The 19,509-nt window shown below is 42.1% G+C and overlaps 1 protein-coding gene across 1 annotated transcript in view; it reads right to left on the reverse strand.

Annotated features, from left to right (window-relative positions):
- Positions 1-2,514: 2,514 nt before the first annotated feature.
- Positions 2,515-19,509, reverse strand: part of radil2b (Ras association and DIL domains 2b) — a 40,128-nt gene continuing 23,133 nt past the window's right edge. The window contains exons 11-18 of the mRNA XM_061708115.1: positions 13,389-13,653; positions 10,853-11,025; positions 8,364-8,508; positions 8,101-8,282; positions 5,349-5,736; positions 4,916-5,121; positions 2,694-2,833; positions 2,515-2,596 (exon numbers count right to left, since the gene is read on the reverse strand). Of these exons, the coding sequence (XP_061564099.1) occupies positions 2,515-2,596; positions 2,694-2,833; positions 4,916-5,121; positions 5,349-5,736; positions 8,101-8,282; positions 8,364-8,508; positions 10,853-11,025; positions 13,389-13,653 (1,581 nt within the window). The remainder of the gene's footprint in view (positions 2,597-2,693; positions 2,834-4,915; positions 5,122-5,348; positions 5,737-8,100; positions 8,283-8,363; positions 8,509-10,852; positions 11,026-13,388; positions 13,654-19,509) is intronic.

Consider the following 19,509-nt stretch of genomic DNA (forward strand, 5'->3'; position numbering starts at 1 on the left):
ATGTATGTATTTATATCTATATATGTATCTATATCTATATATGTATGTATTTATATGTATGTATTTATATCTATATATGTATGTATCTATATCTATATATGTATGTATCTATATCTATATATGTATGTATCTATATCTATATATGTATGTATTTATATCTATATATGTATGTATGTATTTATATCTATATATGTATGTATTTATATCTATATATGCAGCAATTTCAGTTAAATATATCATATTGCAGACAAACAGTGATATTTGATTATTTAGTTATAGGATTTATAGGATTTACAGAAAGTGTGCAATGATTACTTAGACAAAAGTAGGCAGGTGCATAAGTTTGGGACATCAATATTTAGTAGATCCCCTTCTGCAGAAATAACAGCCTCTAAACGCTTCCTGTAGCTTCCAATGAGGGTCTGTATTCATCATTTTTCTATACAAAACATCTCCAGTTCAGTCAGGTTTGATGGTTTCCGAGCACGGACAGCCCGCTTTAAAACACATCACAGATTTTCACTCATGAATGCTTTTGTAGAATTTGAGCAGGGTCGTTGTATTGTTGAAGTATCCAGCCCTGGCGCAACTTGAACTTTTCTCTGATTCCTGAACATTGTTAACAGGAATCTGCTGATACTGACTGGAATCCATGTGACCTTCAACTGCTACAAGATTGCCAGTGCCTGCACCGGCCACACGGCCCCACAGCACAAGGAACCACCACTAAATGTTACTGTGGGTGGCATGTGTTTGTCTTGGAAAGCTGTGTTCTTCTTCCACCATGCATACCGCCCCTTGTTATGTCCAAATAACTCAATTTTAGTTTCATCAGTCCTCAGCACCTTATTCCAAAATGAAGCTGGTTTGTCCAAATGTGCTTTAGCATTCCTTCACTCTGTTTGTGGCATGTGCACAGAAAAGGCTTCTGCTGCATTACTCTCCCATATACATCTCCTTGTGCAAAATGTGCTGAATAGTTGAACGACGCACATTCAAATCAATAAAACATCAAGGGTGCCCAAATTTCTGCACATGCCTTTTTTTTAAAGTAGTTATTGCACACTTTCTGCAAATCCTATAAACTTCATTTCAGTTCTCAAATATCACAGTTTTTGTCTGCTATATGATATACTGTATTCAACTGAAACTGCTGATCCGAACAACCAATGATTTTTCAAGAAAATCTTGAAATACCACTGTATATATGCATGCATGTATGTATGTATATATATATATATATATATATATATATATATATATATATAATGTATGTATGTATGTATGTATGTATCTAGATAGATAGATAGATAGATAGATAGATAGATAGATAGATAGATAGATAGATAGATAGATAGATAGATAGATAGATAGATAGATAGATAGATAGATAGATAGATAGATAGATAGATAGATAGATAGATAGATAGATAGATAGATAGATAGATAGACAGCAAGTTATTTATGTTTGCTGTCAATAGTCAACTTCAGTGCATTTAACCCCACATGCTGAATGAGTTTCATGTCCAAAAGAAACAAAAAAAAGCAACATCCCAGAGCCAGCAAAAACGTGACGGCGTGTGTTTATGGTTCAACATGTAACACACATCCAGTCAATGCATCCATAACATAATAATCAAAAATAACACTGAAACAACCAGGGAACAACTTTACAGTTTTAAACGTCGGGTCAGCTGCTCTGGCGCTCGTCACTGAGTCGTCATCCATTCTTCTCCCATGAGCCATTCACGTGTTTGTACATGCTGCCAATCCCAACATGCATGTTCTTGCATCTGGATATCTTCCTCCCGTGCTCCTTCCACTGCTGCTGTTGAAAGTGGTTGCATCGAGGATTTAAAAGACCAGACTGATAATTTGTACTCGGGAAGAAGCCTTTCGACCAAATCTGTGCTGGAGCTGGACTGGTGCCGGAGCTACTTAGAACTGGTCTGGAGACCTGGCCGGACCACAGAGCCGGGACCCTACATCCCTGATCACATCACTATAGTGGAGGCAGGAAACTCAGAACATGAGTCTGAAATATGTTTTGGTTGGTTACAATGGTCACGCCCCCCCACGATGAAGCGGTTTAGGCCTCTGACCCAGCAGGGTTCTGGTACCAGCATAGCATTCCAAGTCGAAAAGCAAAGAACTGGTGCCAAGTCCAGCTCTAGCACCCAATTAGCACCAGAACCGCTTTGGTCGAGAAGCCCCACCAGAGTATTTAAGCCCAAATTCCAATCAAACAACAATCCAACCAAATCCAACAGGTTTTCAATATTTTCAAGGTGGTTCTTTTCATTTTGACATCCAAATACCTCGTACATTACAAAACAGCATCTCACATACACATCAGTAATTACAATCATTAATTCATGTCAAATAAAAAGCTGCAAAACTACGCTGAACCTTTAAAAAACACTGCTCATTCATAGTGCATTTTTGTCCTAAATTGCCGTCCATATCTTTGAATTTAATATCCAACAAGATCAGAGCTGACGTTAGAAATGTGATTCAGTCTGTGTAGTGGTGCAGGTGAGAGCGGGCCAGCAGCAGCCTGGGTCTGGCGCCCGACGACTGGATCAGCTCCCTTCCACTGTCAGAGGCAAAGAAGGGACAGATGTGGGTTGTTAATGAAGGTGTTCATCACAACCGCGGCGGGACGGAGACGTGAGGCGTTGTGGAGTTCATACCTCTGGTAATCCAGCCCCAGCAGGCTGACTCCGTTAACGGCCAGGATCCTGTCTCCCGGCACCAGTTTCTTACACCGGGCTGCAGGAGAATCAGGGAGCACCGTGCTGATGAAGATGCCCTTCACCTTCAGGGACGTGTCCTGAAACACCAGGTCATAAAAAGTCCATAAATCTGATGCAATTAAAAAAAAATAAAAAAACTTCTCAGCTTGAGAAGATAGATTTGGGTGTTTGATGTAACTATTAACTCATAAACCCAAATAACTTTGTTTGTGTCCACTTAGGTCTAACAATATGCCCTTATTGCAGCGTCCACATACGATGGGTTTCATTACATCGCAGATCAAGCCCGCCAACACTTAATGCAATGTTTGACGAGATCAAGAATAAGAAATTAAAGATTTAGTTTTACTTTGTAAGCCGCACCGCTACCTGACTAAAACCGCAGGATAAAAGTTTCTTGATGTCCCTCTAAACACAACAAAGCAGGAGCCTGATAGATCTGGAAAGATATAGGGCCTGAAAACGTTCCAGAGGTCCTCCTCATCCAGGAGTGTTGTCGTTAGAGATGCACCGATCGATCGGCCACCGATCTGTATCGGCTGATACTGCCCTTATCAGTTTTGATCGGAGTTCTCAAAATAATAGTTCAAAGCAGCCGATCTGATGACGTTTACAACATCAAACCGTCACCCCTGCGTGCATTCCCACATGTCAGACCGAGATGTCCTAAGGGGGCGTGGCAGTCTCTACAGAGCAACAACACGGAAAATGGCGTCGCCGGTATGGGAGTTTTACAATGTTCGAAAAGGACAACAAATTTGCAGTTTGTAAGTTGTGTGCAAAGGAGATATCCTGAAGAGGAATGTTAAAAATGAATTTCAACAAAACGAAGCTGATAAGACATTTGAAAGTTTATCACATCAAGGAGTATATTGAGTTTACAAAGTTTGCTGCCACTAAGGCAGGGGCGTGAAGCACCGGCACTAACTCAGCTGAACGTATCAGAGACCTATAAACAACAGCAAGAAAAAGAAAGAACTACATCATAAGGTAATGGATTCATAGGTCTTGATCATCAGCCGTTTGTCATTGTAGAAGACGTGGGGTTTAAACTCATCGTTAGCAGCTTGGATCCCGGTACATGCTGCAGAGTCGTAAATATTTCACTAATGAATGCCCGCCGGAGCCATACCAAACTATATACAGTCACATCCAGAGCCTTACACAGGATGACAGTCGTGTCAGTCGGCTTCATGGGTGACATTTGGTGTTCTAGTGTGAAGAGTTGTGCTTCACTCACAAGAGTTTCCTCACGTGTGACGGATTATTGCTAAAGCTTTCGCAAAGCTTTCATAATTCATTTTTTATTTTAAGATTGAATTCCTTTTTCCACAGGAAAACTAAAGTTTGTTTACGTGTATCAACTCTAAGAGAGTGAAATGTCTCCTGTGGTGTGTGTCAGTGCACATGTTGTGTTGTACACATAATTACTGCCACAAAAAGCTTAAGCTAGTAAGCTACACATGGGCCGTGCAGACAAGGTAAAAAATAAAATAAAAAAAAATAACTTGGGCTCCATGTTAAGCAACATTGAAATGTAGCGTAGCTCAACCCCAGATGAGGTAACTATAAATAACTGAAAATCAAATATTTTTCCCTCTTGAGGGTACTCAATCCCATCCAACATTTGGAACAAATGTGGACATCTGTGAAGTGACCACTTGGTTTCACTTATATGCGTAAGTGGGACATATATAGACCCATTTTGGACCCGTGGCCATTCAGCACCCATCTAGATGGAGGTATGAACAATCCCACATCGGGCCCCATTTTAAGCCTATTTATATCTCAGACGGCCCCACATACAAATGTTGGATGGATGTTGAGCTGTATGCTCCGTCTTAACATGTATTTTGCTTCAAGGATCAAAAAGTATAGCTTATGTCTAAATGTATAGTTTTAAAGAGAAGTGTTGAGTAGAACGGTTCACTTCAACCCCTCAAACCAGCTACTGTCTCTGTTTCGGTGTTATAGCGATTAAACATCTAATTAAGACCTTAATTGATGGAGGAACGCAACAATGTCCCCTTTAATAGCAAGGATTTGTATGCAAGGACATACAGGCTGGCTTTGTGTGTGTGTATATGTGTGTGTGTGTGTGTATAACTTCAGTAGCTGCTGTTGCTCATTAGGGCTCAACAAAGGTTACATTTACTCACCCGTGTGTCCACCAGAGCGAGACCCAGCCCTCTTTTGCCTCGTTCCAGCTCCAAGCTAAAAACCTCCTCACTGCTGTAATCTGCCTCCTCTTCCTCGTCCAGCTCCTCCTCTTCCTCCTTCAGCTCCACCAGCCTGCTCACGTTGCTGTGGTCTGTGTTTAAGCGGTCTGCCTTCAGCGCAGCCAGACATTCAAACACTAACCCATCTGCAGAGAAAATAAAGAAGAAGAAGGAGATTAACTGTTGCTCTTCTGTCACAAAGCCACAGTTTGCAGTAACACAAATGCTAGCGATTATGAGCAGGGGGTGTAATTTAAATAAATCATGCAGAATTATTTACTACTCCCTTCTACACTATTTATGATCTGAAACCACACGTTCATTTTTCTGGGAAAGTAAATCTGGGCCGATGTACAGAAACGTCCTACTGTACCTTCACTTAGCGGATCCAGAGCAGAGGACTGGGGAAGTATCTCATCCTTCAGCAGCTTGTTCTGGTCGGCCTTCAGCAGGTCCAGGGCGTCCAGCATGTGTGGAGTGTTGGGGGGAGTCAGGAGGCAGGAGGGCTCCAGAGCCGACCTCTTGGAGTTGCTGGTCTCCGTCTGTCTGCTCTGCAGCTCCAGATTCATCAGCTTTTGAGTCAAAATATGCACATCTCCGTAGCTGAGTTCATCCAGGCGGGGGGTGAGGTTACGAGGGGTGCTGGTGGAGGGAGACAAGCAGCTTGGGATGGCAGCCTGAGAGAAAGTCAGCTCTTCTGGTGATCTGTTGAAGGCTTCCCAGCTGGAGTCCTGAAGGATGTTCGTCTGAGCAGCATCCACCTGGAGGACAGCGTCCATTAGACTCTGAAGATTCATCACTGAAGTCATCGGTTATTCTGTGCAATAACCAAGACAGTGCAATAACGTTGTGTAATAACTTTGTGCAATAACTTTCTATGTAATTATCTTTTTATCTTTTATATGGGTGTTGGTTTCTGGGGTGTTTTATTTCTCCTTTCTTGGTTTTTGTATATGACAGTGAGTGAGTGAGATGGAGAAGTCGATTTTCCCCGAGGGAAATTGACTTGAAATTGACCTGCTCAATGTATATTTGTTTAATGTCAGCTAATTGTTGGGGTACCATCTGCAACTTCTACTGAGTACATACATAAACATCACTGCTCTATTATCATTACTACAACTCCCTCTTCCTCCATTAATATTTTCGCTATTTTTTATATCTTCATTGACTTTTTAAGTATTAGGGCTATGTGCAAGGCAAGATGCACTTTATATTCCTAAAATGGGTACTCCCAGTACCATAAAACTGTATTTGCTGGTATTTAATCAATGTAATATGTACTGAGTATTGTGCATTTAAAATAGCACTTTATATTTACTGTGCAATCGGGCAATCTGCAATATAATTACGCACCTAACACTTTAACACTTCAGCACTCTGCACTTTAATCAGCCCTTTGATACCTAATTTTAGCATTTAATATTACTGAAACTCGTATGGTCCCCTGACCCTTGGCCTGTATGTTTCATGATCCACTATACTTTTCACTGTTTTTGCTTTTCTTTTCCTTTTCTGACCTATTGTGTTTTTAAGGACACGCTTTCTCTCTTGTATTTGCTCCTCCTGCCTACTGGCCATGGAAGCTAACTGTTCTACTTGTCGTTACTGTTGTTTTATTGATTTTATTATTTTATGTTGTTGACATTAACCTGCCGAAGGGACTAAAGATGAAAATTAGCCGTTGGCTATAATCTTGCATATTTACATGTATATGTTCATTAATATGTATTGTTGTCCCTGTTATAAATAAAATAAACTCAAACCTCCTGAAGGGATTAATAAAGTGGTCTGAATCTGAATCGTGGAGAATCCATTCATTCACTTAGACGAGACGTCTGTGCTCTAAATATAAACGTAGAGCCAACAGGGTAAGTTTAGCTCACCATAACGGAGCGGGCAGAGTTGGTGAGTTGGTGGGCTTCGATATCTTTGGTCAAGACGTGAAATCATCGTAAAGTCACTGTACAAGTGTGGACTGATTAACATTTATAAACCCGGCCAGAATATATAACCACCAGCCGGTTTTAAATGTGCACGAAGGCAAAAGCCTCCCAGTGGAATAGTGCTGCAGTGTTGGATATGTTATTTAACCCCAAAGTATGCGGTCTCATCCCTCAGAAAAGCCTGATCCCGTGGTCAAGGAAAAGAAGCTACTCCATTATCGGGGGGTCAAATTAGTGGTGTACGTAAAGTAAACAAACAACTAAAGAGAGCGCTGAAACTATTAGAACTGGCTTAAGAACTGTCCAACACAATATTTGAACATGGAAGGATGACGGAGAACTTATTTTTTAAACAAAGAAATGTGGTTATGAAAAAAAAAGGAATTGTGAATGACCACCCTTTCATTCATTTGTTAAACCTCCTTCAGTTGTACGGGTGGTGGGGTTCAGCTAAAGATGGGGGCACCAACAGGTCACCAGTCCATCAGTGGGCCACACAGACAGAGATTACTGGCAGGAAAATCCAATCAAAATGGGTCCAGACATGATTTGTTTGGTGAAATCTCGCAGAAGAAGTTCAGCATTAGAGCTCCACGATGTTTAGGAGTGAAAGTGTGCAAGGATTTCTTTAAAGTACCGGTAGTAAACAGCTATGTGGTCTTGGGAAAGCCAAGTACCGGCCAAGGTAACGGACAAAAGAGACATAAATTTGGTAGGAGGGACAAAGACCGCAGTAGAAAATGGTCATGTGATCTGACGAGCTCTGTCCCAGAGCGATGGGAACATCACCAGGAAGGAAAAAGGTCGGCAAGTTTATTTTATTCGCCCATCATGCCTTGTGCCGGAGAAAAAAAGTGTTTTTTCAGCAGCGTTGAATTTGTTATTTAACCCAAACTGATGCGATGTTCTGTCATTGGCTGACTAGTTGAATGTTCTCAATTACCAAGTTTAACAATCAATAGATTCTGTTTTTCCCTGATGGGATGGACGTGTTACAAGATGAGAATGACAGGATCGTCATTGCGGCATGCTGTACTCTGCTTGATGTGGCAGCAAACTATTTTACTGAAAAATAGTGTAAAAATGGTGGCAGTAAAATTTGCATTCATGCTATTTTCCATCACTTTTTACTTTTCTATAACAAAAACCATTACAATAAAGTATAGATTTTATTTTTACCTGGAGCTTCTTAGCAGCTGCAACTTTTAACTGGGAGTCAGAAATTGTGGAAATAAACTCCTTGAGCTTGTGCAGCTGCTCCATCAGAGCCGACTCTGTAAGTGGACTCCTCAGCTGAAGCCGGTAACCGTCATCGGGAAGCACCAGCGGGTGGTGGGTGTCAAAGCTCTCCAGGATATCGGCTGGAGGAAGGAAGGCATCTGGCTAAATTACACAGAATTACAGGTAAACCTCGTCACATCGATGGGACGCCTTCCTCTCACCAGTTTCCCGTGCCGCTGCCAGATCCTGCGCCGACGGAGACCAGGTGTGTCTGCAGGGGGAAGCGGGACTGTACAGACTCAGCAGGTGGTTCAGCTGGGCCGGACTCAGGGCAGGGAAGTCAGAGCGCAGGGAAGCCCACGACGTCTGCTCGGACACACAAACACGTTTTACTGGTTCACATTAACCCGAGGAGCACTTGTTTGCGTTTCCACGGCAGTCCTGCCTGTGCTTGTCCTCACGGCTGGGATCTACCTGGCTATGAGGTGGGATCCAACATGGCTTTATATGAAGCCCACTGTTCTTTAGTGGAAGTTTCCCCTCTTGTTTGCCCACAGCCTCATATGTGGTTCATACAGGTTCTCGGTTGGATCCCACAATACTGGAACCGTTTAGGACCCATCTGCTAATTTCAAGCATGAGCCCTGTGTTTACTCAATCAGACCTCTTTTAAAAGGTAGGGTTGAGGAGTCTGGGATTTCTATCCTGTTTCTCTACAGAATTCGTAGCTCTGGGTTTGTAAACAAACAGACTGGGTGTTAAAATGAACAAAGGACTCAAATGCAGGAGATGATAAACTTAAAATACCCCCCCCCCAGTCCTGCTCCATACAAGTCCAAGTACTACTATAAGGCAACAGTTTACCTCTATACATATATATATATACTTTTTGTCATGGTTTGGTTGTTTAGTTCCTGTTTTATTTTGAAACCCGTGTCTTTGTGTTTCATTTACTTACTCTTTATTATTTATACAAATGATCTGGTCAACTGCTCAAACGTCTTCCAAAAAATCATTTTTGCTGATGATACAAACCTTTTTATATCACATAATAACATTCATGAACTCCAAGACCTCCTTAATAATGAGCTCTCTAAAGTGGACATTTGGTTTAAAGTAAATAAACTCTCTCTTAATATTAAGAAAACAAATTATATATTATTTTGTTTCAATAAAAAACGAATATATATGGAAAATTTGGCCTTTCAGATCGTAATAAATGATGAAGAAATAAAGAGAGTAAACTCTACAAAGTTCCTTGGGGTCCTCATTGATGACTGTCTAAATTTTAAATGTCATATAGATCCCCTTGTGGAAAAATTATCTAAATATGTCGGTCTGTTTTTTAAACTGAGACACCTGCTTCCACGCTCTGCCCTCACTCTTTATAAAACTTTGTTTGAACCTCATTTAAATTACTGCAATATTATTTGGTGTAATACTTACCCCAGTCATCTAAAAAAATTAGAAGTTTTACAGAAAAAATTATCCGTGCCATCTCTTGGACTGAATTTAACTCACCTACTCGACATCGGTTTGCCCACTATGGTATTCTTCGACTCAAAGAATATAACTACTTCCATAATGCGTGTACAATATATCAGGTGGTCTCAGGTTTGAATCCCAGACTAACTCAACTCATCCCAATCTCCGTTCCCCAGCACACCCACAAAACTAGACACAAACACCTCATTATAGGGAAAAAACGTAAACTTGTGGGAACAAGTATGAGTGTTGTGTGTCGGGGACCACAGATTTGGAATGAGCTGAATGATAACCTTAAAAAGTCACAGTCCATCTCCATATTTAAACGGCAGTTAAAGAATCAATTGGTAAGCTCATATATATAAACGTACACTCCGGGATCACAAAATGTTTCATGTTAAGTGTTTGTAATGTGATATGTTGCATGTAAGTGGTAGTCTAGTATAATGTGCATGTTGTTTTGTTGTGTTAAGTGTGTATTAAGTGCAAGTGTATGTATGTATTCCTGCCTACTGTATGTATGTTCATTGGCTCCTACCATAAGCTTTTGATAGCTTCTCCAGGAGACCAATTCACATGTGTGAGTGTGAATAAAAATTCAAATTCAAATTCAAATTCAAAATTCAAATTTCTGTCTTGACTTCCCTGGTTCCCATCTGCCCTGATTGTCTTCACCTGTTTCCCGTCAACCCTTCTGTGTATATCTGGTCTTGTCTTTCCCTTTCAGCTCCCTGCTGGTCCGTACTGTTTCATCCCTCCATGTTTTCGTTCTGGTTTTGTGCAATTCAGATTTTTTGCAATCCTGCTCAGCAGCACTTTGGGTTTTGTTTAAGTTAATAAAACAAGTTTTTTTTGGAACTCCTGCCTCCTGCATCTGGGTCCTATCCACCGCATTCATGACACTTTTTTTAGCAACTATTTCCCAACAGAAAGCTATGCACAGAAATATAAAAATGACAGAATTACATATCGATATCGACAATATCAGCTGCAGATGTATTAACTGTATTAAACTGTTTTTCAAAATAAAAGTCAGGGTGAGGCTGAAGTAAAAAGTCAGGGTCCCTGGTGGAATAAAACGGACAAGTTAGACAAGCATAATCCTTTCTCTTCGCCTCACTCTTCATAGATCGTATCAGTCTGCCTGTGACATGTCTGGAGCTGATTTAAACTTGCTTCAAGACGTGGGGCGTGTGTCTGTGAGGGTTTTCTTTGTTATTTTTACCTTCAGTAACTTCTTTCTAGGTGTAGCCAGCAGATTGATAGCCGAGGAGAGAGTGTGTGTGTGCTCCAAGGCCAGCTCTCCCAGTCCGGCGGCGTGGGCCCAGTCCAGCAGCATGTCCAGATTGGCCCGCATCCGCACGCCTCTGGACCAGTGGTAAAACGCCGGCTCTGAGCCTGTGTGCACATGAAGAGAAGATCGTCCCTGTAAAAGAGTTATCTGCTCAGCATCACCACTCAGGCTGTCAGGCTGAACCTGCTGCAGAGTTCGGGTTGTCATCAGATTTGAGGGGCAACGCAAACAGAGCTGCTTGTGTTTTCCTGCTCACCCTTCACATTCAGAGAAATTACAAAGCAGACAAGTGTGCAGAACTTTCCACCACCGTCATGCCTGTACAGGACCTCTCTGAAGATGAGACATGACTATTGGCGCTTTTCCACTAGCACCTACTCAGCCCGGCTCGGCCTCTCCTCCACTCAGTTTGGTTCTTTTCCACTAGGGGTCTAACGTGCCGAGTAGATACTTTTTCTGTAACTACTCTGTCGAGGTTCTAAGCGGCTGAGTCGGCTGTATCTGACGTCATCACACTACAGGCCACTGATTGGCCGGGGGGTTGGAGTCAGACGTCTGAGTCAGGATGTGGAAATCAGCGAAAGAGCCACTCTGACGGCTTCTTGTTCATTTTATTCCACCATCAATGGCAGCGCAAAAGTCTGTTTCATGATCCATCTCTGAGGTGCAGATGTTCTTAAACCTGGTGGCTGAGGAGAGAATTAAAAAGGGATCTAGACAGGCGATATGGAAGGACAAGATCTAACAGGAGCTCTGTCACTTCATAGCTGCTCCCAGCTGACTTTGCATCAGCGCAGAGAAAAAAAAAAAAATGAAAAAGCGTTGCAGCTTGAAGCTTCTCTCACTCCCATTTTTTAACTTGATATTGAACACAAGCCACAGACCCAGCAGCTCATACATCATCTCCTCCAGGTTCTACATCTTTAGTGTTGTTGTCTTCTTTGTTTAGATACACAATCAAATACGTCACAGCAGCTTCACTCCAACCTCCTACTTCTGCTCCAGGTGCTGAATTGTTATGGAAAAGAAACCAGGCCGAGTCGAGTCGAGCTGAGTTGAGATGAGTAGAGCTGAGTAGGTGCTAGTGGAAAAGTGACATTAGTGTATGAGCCGACAGGAACACCTGAGAATATACACGTTTATGTGCAGGTCGTAGTGGGATTGATGAGGTTAAAGTACTCTAAGAAGTAATTAATAGTTGTCTTTTAAGTCAGTGGAGCCAATGAAGCAGCAGATGAAGAGGGGCAGGACTCTGCGCTGGAGTTAAGAATAAAAGTGGTAGATCTCTCTGGAAAGCCCGTCTCAACTGAAACCAAACTTACAGGCAAAGCACATCTGAATTTAATCCACGATGGATTCAACGTGGTACCAGTTTCATTTTACTGGTCTTGCAAAAGTTGAGATGAAAGAAGCTGGATGACCCACTGACCTTCCTTTGACGTAGGTCTTGTGCCGTCAATGTTACACATCTTAATGCGATTCGGACAGTTGCACGCGCAGCTGCACCTTAAAGCTGCAGTTCGTACGCCGTATTTACTGAAATAACCAAATTGTTTCTGATGGTTTGACAGCAAATCTTCCTCTTTTGACACCACCTGCAGCTTGTGATGCAGTTTTTTAAGTCTCTACCCCCCAGTCAGAGTCAGTGGGCGTGTTTACCGAATGTCACTCAGAGTCGCACACACGCTCCAGACAACTGCCCCCCTGATTCACACACCACCGCCTGACTAAGACAAGGTGGGAAGTGGTTGTATGAGGTTTATTATTTATAAAACAAAGTAACCTTATTTAATCGTGCTTGTGCACTAAAGCTCAGATGAACGTGCAGAGTTGTTGCGGAGAGGTTGGAAGGGGCATGAACTTTGTACAGGTTCAAATTTTCTAGCCAGTGACTGGATCTTTTGGAAGGTCTGGACCAGAGTTATATTAGTTTCCATTAACTATAATAACTCTGGTCCCGATTGCAGCTTTAAGCATTTTTACGAACATGGATTCAACTGATTCATCGTGAAACTGCTTGGAAAGTCAGATTCCTAGGCGGGAGTTGCTGGATTGACAGATATAGTCAGCGTTCTGAACACTAGCAGGAATTTTTATTTCATATTTATCTGAATTTCATAGCTTTTCTGACGTTATGGGGCTAAAGAACCATTAATACAGTTTTCAGTGCGGGCAGGAAGAGCAACATTTGCTCTTAAAGCGACAGGCGCAGAAATACCGCCGATCTGAAAGAAGCTTATACGGGATACAACAGAAGCTTAAAGAGCGATATTTGGGGTGTTTTGACCACTAAATGTCACAGACGCCTCTGTTAGAATACACATAACTGTATTAATCTGTGGAAAAAGGTGCCACATACCACCTTTAATTACTGATACTGATACCATTAAAGGAGCAACACTTTAAAAAGTGATTCAGGACGGCTATGTACACCTGGATGGATCTGAGCGTGCTCTGGTGTTGGTACCTCTTTCCATGAACGAGTTGAAGAGCGATGCATTGATGAAGTAGAAGAGGTAGCCGATGAGCTGGGAGGAGATCTCCTGGTGGACGTGACAGTCGGACAGCAGCGTCCAGGTTCGGTTCAGGACCTCCACCACCTGCTGGATCTCCCCGGGGACCTGCAGCCCGCTGCCACCCAGGACCCGAGCGCCGTCGCCCGGCCCCGGCGCGTGGGGACTCTCCCTGAACGGGTTGCAGTCCAGAAGGCCCGGCAGGACTGGGTAAAGGAACTGGTTAAAGAGAAAACGAGCTCAGAGTGACTCATTCATCCATGTCGAGCTGGAGGCTGTTGACAATTCTTGTGGGTCAATTTGAGGTTGGAAAAGTTAACGTTGTGCGGTGCATGTTTGATCCCTGAGAAAGTAAAACATCTAACCCTCGGGCTCAGGTTTCAGACCACCCGTATCACCTTCGCATGTCCGCCGTTAATGCTCTAACACGGCCGATACATGATTATTTTGACGCATTCAGTGGTCACAAACTTCAAGCCCGATGCAGTTCCTAACGTTTCCCTCCTTTCATCCAAAGGTTCCTGCCTTTCTTCTGAGTGAAGCCGGACAACCACAGCTTTGTTCGGGCTAATTGGACGCAGACATCCCCCCTTACACCCACAAAGCATCTGAGGCCCGTGCCAGCCATAGATCCACATTCCTAAAAAACTGACTATGCCTCTAAATGTGGGCTTGGCACGGTGCTGCGACGAGAAATGCTGAGTGAAGAGCGCTGAAAGAATCCACCCTGAGCAGATCGGTTTACATTTACTGTAAGGCCTGTGCAGCCCAAGCGGGCTGAACATCAACAGGAGACCGTAGCGGCCACGGCTCCCATCAGGCACGGGACAATGGAGGCCAAACATTTCACAAAATGATCGTACAAGTGTTGCTGGCTGGAAAATATTGCTCAGAGTGAGACTAATTCCCCCCCCCAGCACTGGATTCTGGGATAACTATATGCACCCATGGCACATCTTGGCCCGGAGTGCGGCGTCTGCTTATTTTGTACATTCATTGTGACGGACAAGTAAACACGCAGTCTCGGCCACAAGCCTGTTAAAATGCGCCTTTATTTATCGCAGCATGTCTTCAGCTGGAATAGCTGCTCACCAGTGGCGCCTGATGTTTTCCATCCCTCAGCAATAAACCTTATGTTGGATGAACAAGCATCATATATCTTAAAATAACCAGATTTGGGACGTTTTCACCACCTCTCATGTGGTGTGCAATTGTTAATATCGAAGAGTTATGGTCCATTTTGAAGATGAGCCGAAGCTGCAGCTCAGTCTTTGTGTCTCCTGCCAGACTCTGAGATCCCTGCTGACAACACACGTCCAGTCCTGCCAAAATATATCACCCGAGCTCTGCGAGGCAGCAGCTCGGCAGCCAGGATGTCCGGCAACGTAAATCTTTAGGTCTCTGTTAAGGTAGCTTTGTAGACTGACTTCCGTGACATCAGCACATCCTTCAAGGATATAACATTTTTATGATGTGACAGTCGTGAGATGGAGGATGAGACATGAGGGAATTAACTGGCAAAACAAAGGAAAAATCATACTATTTCTAGGGAAACATAAATAAAACCTGAAAGCAGGAGGACGAACAGCTTCATCTGCCTCCTCTTTCACTCAGTAAAACTGTGCTTCACAGCCAGTGGATGTGCTCGGGGTGCTATTAAAAATAGTATTGGTCCTGAACTGAATTATGACACTTTATAAAGTGTCAACCAGAAGTTTATATGCAGTTTGGAAAAAGACTGGCAGAAAAACCTGAGCAGACTTTCCAATGTTAGGTCAGTTAGAGCCTTCTTGGTTGCACATGCTTCTTCAGCATCTATGGGATTAAAAGTAGGAGGTGAAAGATGTATTACAGGGATCATTACTCATTTGGAAGATCCATCAGCAACCAGGCGTCATTGTTTAAACTGAGGATGTGAGATATTGATACAGTAAATCTACATGTTTTGTGAAGAGAGCCGGTCTCTCCTGCAGAAAAGCAGTACCAAAACATGATGCTGCCACCCCCATGCTTCACAGTTAGGGTGGTGTTCTGAGGCCTGTGAACTTCCCCATTTCCTCCAGGTATAATAGTGATCGTTATGACCAAATGGTTTAGTTTTAGTCTCAGGTCACACCTCCAAAAATCAAATTCTTTGTCCACGTGTTGCGCTGCAAACTGTAATCTGGATCTTTTAGGGTGGATTTGGAGCAGATGCTCTGTCTTGCTGTGTTGCCATTCAGTGGGGCCAGTGTGATATACAAGGTGCTTTTATTGCACCGTGTACATCACATTTACTCATTAGGGACATCTCTCAGTGGGCCGAACCTAGGGCTGCACGATTCTGGACAAAATGAGAATCACGATTTTTTTGCTTAGAATTGAGATCACGATTCTCTCACGATTTTTTTCCAATATAAAATTTATTGCACTTATTACTTTAACTTTGCAACAGCTGAACAAAAATATAATAACAATAAACATCTCTTGTCTTCTTTACACAAACCTTTGAATAATTTAAACAATAATAACAATTTTGAACAATATTTGTTCCTCCCTGAGTTGAACACCCTTTCAGAAAGGGGACTTGTAACAGATCCTGTAGTTCTGAGGCAACAAATTATTCCTCTGGCTGGGATGAACCCCCAATTGCCTTTTGCTGCTATTAAGAAGCTGCCGACACAAAAGGTAAACGTTACAAAAAATATGATGGTGCCTGATAAAAGACTGGCATCAACTTTGTAACAGCTGACATTGAACATAAAAACAATAAACATCCCAAAAAAAAAAAAAAGATTTTTTTTTTTTTTTTTTTTAATTTTTAAATCGTCGTCATTTGGAAATGAGATTGCGTTCAAGCATGAATCGAGATCGCGATTTTTTAACGATTAATCGTGCAGCCCTAGCCGAACCGTTGCCTGTTTTTCAGTAAATAAAGATATCCTCTAACCAGAGTTAGCCAGCATCTTTGCCTGGTCCTGTTGATGTGGGTTTCCTTTGTATACTTCACACCATCTCTTTCTGAGTGGCTGCATGCTCTCCTGGTGTTTATACCGGGACCTTCAACCCTCTGGAAACTGTTTTCAAGCATGAACCAGACTTCTGGAGGTCCACACTTCCTTTCATGATGTCTTTGGTTGATTTTCCCTTGATGCAATGCAATATAGTTCTTGTGTTTGAAATGCATCCACAAGCGTGTCTCCAATAACTAAAATGATGCCAGTTATCTTCTCAGAAGCTTCTAATCCCAAAAATAAACATTAGGTGGAAATCTTCCAGCTGTTCAAAGCCACAATCTTTCACAAAGACTTTCACAAAAGTAATAAAAAAATATCAGTTATAATACATTTTATAAATAAAAAAGGGTTTCAAAAAACGTTTTCTCAACTTTATTGTTAGACTTCTAGTTGCAACCGCATTTACTGCAGGAATGCAACTTGGGTTTAGCCAGGCCAGCCATCTGGATTATTTCTTTTCTACGATTCCTAAAACTAGTGTGGTTCATTTGGACTCAGAACCAGGTAAGGCTGAAGGAACTGCTTCTGGACATCATCAGATGGACATAAAAACAATCAGCATGTGATGTAGGTGAGAGCGGCAACCAGACTAGATTCACTCAAAGACATCCACAACCCTGCAGTGGAGCAGGAACAGTCCCCCTGTATGTCAATCACATGGCGTTTTTAGATTAGCTATTATCCGCTGTCTGTTTGGTATGTGTTGCTGTTTTCACCGACATGAGAAGAGTTGGCTGATGCAAGACGGAGCGGGTGGCGGATTTCATGCTGGATTTGCGTAGCGGCTTCCAAATCACGTTGCACAAATACTATATGACCAGCAGAGTCCATCTGCTGCTCCAGCTGTTGTGTTCGTTGACTGAAGCTCTTCAGTTTGTTAATTAGTTTCATTCCTTGCAAAGCATTGTCCCTCATTTTATCAGCCAGTTCTCTGCTCCCCACTCACTCTGCTGTTACGGGTTAACACTCAACCAAACAAACTCGATGCTGCCACAATGACAGGGAGGACTAGAGGATGTGGGGAGCAAGGCTGACCCTACTTTGGGCTTGGAGTTTAAAGGACTTTAAGACCCTTAAAAGGAACCCTGGCTAATAAGACATGTAGGTCTTAAAAGATAAATGTTGGTATCAATTATAACAATGTGATATAAAAAACCTTGTTGATGTCTTCGTTTTTATAAAATTTGAAAATATAATTTAACTCGTAGGTCGCCATTGTTGCTCCTGCGTAGACGGCGTAGCCGTGGCTCTACAGCCCGCAGCGCTCCGCCATCCGCTCTCCGCTCTCGCTGGGATGGAGAAGCCGGTGGGCAGACTTCGCGTCAAATAGGCAAGAACATCTTTATTTAATTTAATGACGCCAGATCTGGCTGGGGTTTTTATTGTAGCATCGGTTATCTGCTAGTTGAAACGTGTGGTCTGTTAGTCTATCTGAGTTTTATGGTGTTTTTATAGTTCATGCTGTATGGGGCTGTACTTTTTTTTTTTTTTTTTTACTTTTTGTAGGTGCGCCGTCACCTTAATGTTTAGCTGTGTTTTGATCTGTGTTTCTGGTGCGCCGTCACCTGTTTAGGTGTGTTTTCATCTGTTTCTGGGTGTCAAAACAGTGTACGGGGGCCAGCAGTGGCCACCGTCTGACGTCACTACCCAGAATGTAAACAACAATGGCGACCTATTAAGGGTTAAATTATATTTTCAAATTTTATAAAAACGAAGACATCAACAAGATTTTTTATATCACATTGTTATAATTGATACCAACATTTATCTTTTAAGACCTACATGTCTTAATATGCAGGGTTCCTTTTAAATACAAGTACTGGACACCAAGGTAATTAAAAGGATTAAAAACATTTGAAGAATAAGATAGAAACAGTTAAGAAATTACCTTTAGGAACAAAAGATTTTAGATTTTGCTCTCTCCAAATGTCAATTAATGGTTTATTAACTTGAAAACGTTATATTACAGCAAGGCCTTTAAAGCCTGACGAATGAAATACACAGAAAATCAGATTTTCTTTATTTGAAGTCATTATGTATTGAAATTAAAAACGCCCTCAATTGTGTCTTTAAGAGTTTCTTAATTTTTTTGTATCATTATTCGCTAACACACCGGTTAATTGTATTTATATATTTTGTTTTTGAGTATTTGATTATTGATTGGCATCAAACTGCTAATGAGACTAAAGACAAATTCATTCATTCATTCATTCATTCATTCATTCATTGATTCATTGATTGATTGATTGATTGATTGATTGATTGATTGATTGATTGATTGATTGATTGATTGATTCATTCATTCATTCATTCATTCATTCATTCATTCATGTGGGCGGTGCAGAAGTGTCTGAAATGTACTGTATGCGTCAAATACGATCCATCAGGCATTACAGGGTTAAGTCGATTTTGAATTTAAGCCAATTAAATTCCTGATTGCTTCCTTTTGTTTTGTTCTCAGAAAAAAACAACTAACCCGATAAAGAAAATCAGCTTTACAGTCACAACCTCACATCCGAGTAGTTTGAAAAGAATCACTTGATCAACAAACCTGTTTCAGGTTAAGCTCAAACGGGCATGACAAGCGGTCATAAAATACAAGGGCGAGTCAAGCACCAAAACGTTATTCTATACATTTATAAACACGACATTATTTATGGCTTCACTGACAACCCGCATCTGGAAGCCATTTGGTTCGATGCTACACGAGTGCAGGTAGTTAGGTAACCACTTCCCTTCGCACCGAGCAAAAATGTGCCGTCTCAGACCTGCGAGACAGAAACGTTACAGGAACTCCGGCAGTTTCCTCTTTAGAGATTCAGTGCACTCGATGCCTTCCACCGTGGGAAACCAAGCGTACAGAGAAGAAACCTGAAACCTGGTGCATCAGTCCATCTGAGGCCCGACCGGCACCACATGTGAGACCTCGGCTTGGCTACTGCAACAACACGACAAACCGCCAATTCTGCCTCTGATTTGACTCGGTCCGTGACATGACACAGGCCCTTCAGACTGACGCTGCTGCCGCGGAGCAGCAGCTGAGAGACGCTCATGCACTTCCTCATGTAGTAGCTGTGAA

This window comes from Cololabis saira, chromosome 19 (assembly GCF_033807715.1).
Source record: "Cololabis saira isolate AMF1-May2022 chromosome 19, fColSai1.1, whole genome shotgun sequence".
Lineage (NCBI taxonomy): Eukaryota > Metazoa > Chordata > Actinopteri > Beloniformes > Belonidae > Cololabis > Cololabis saira.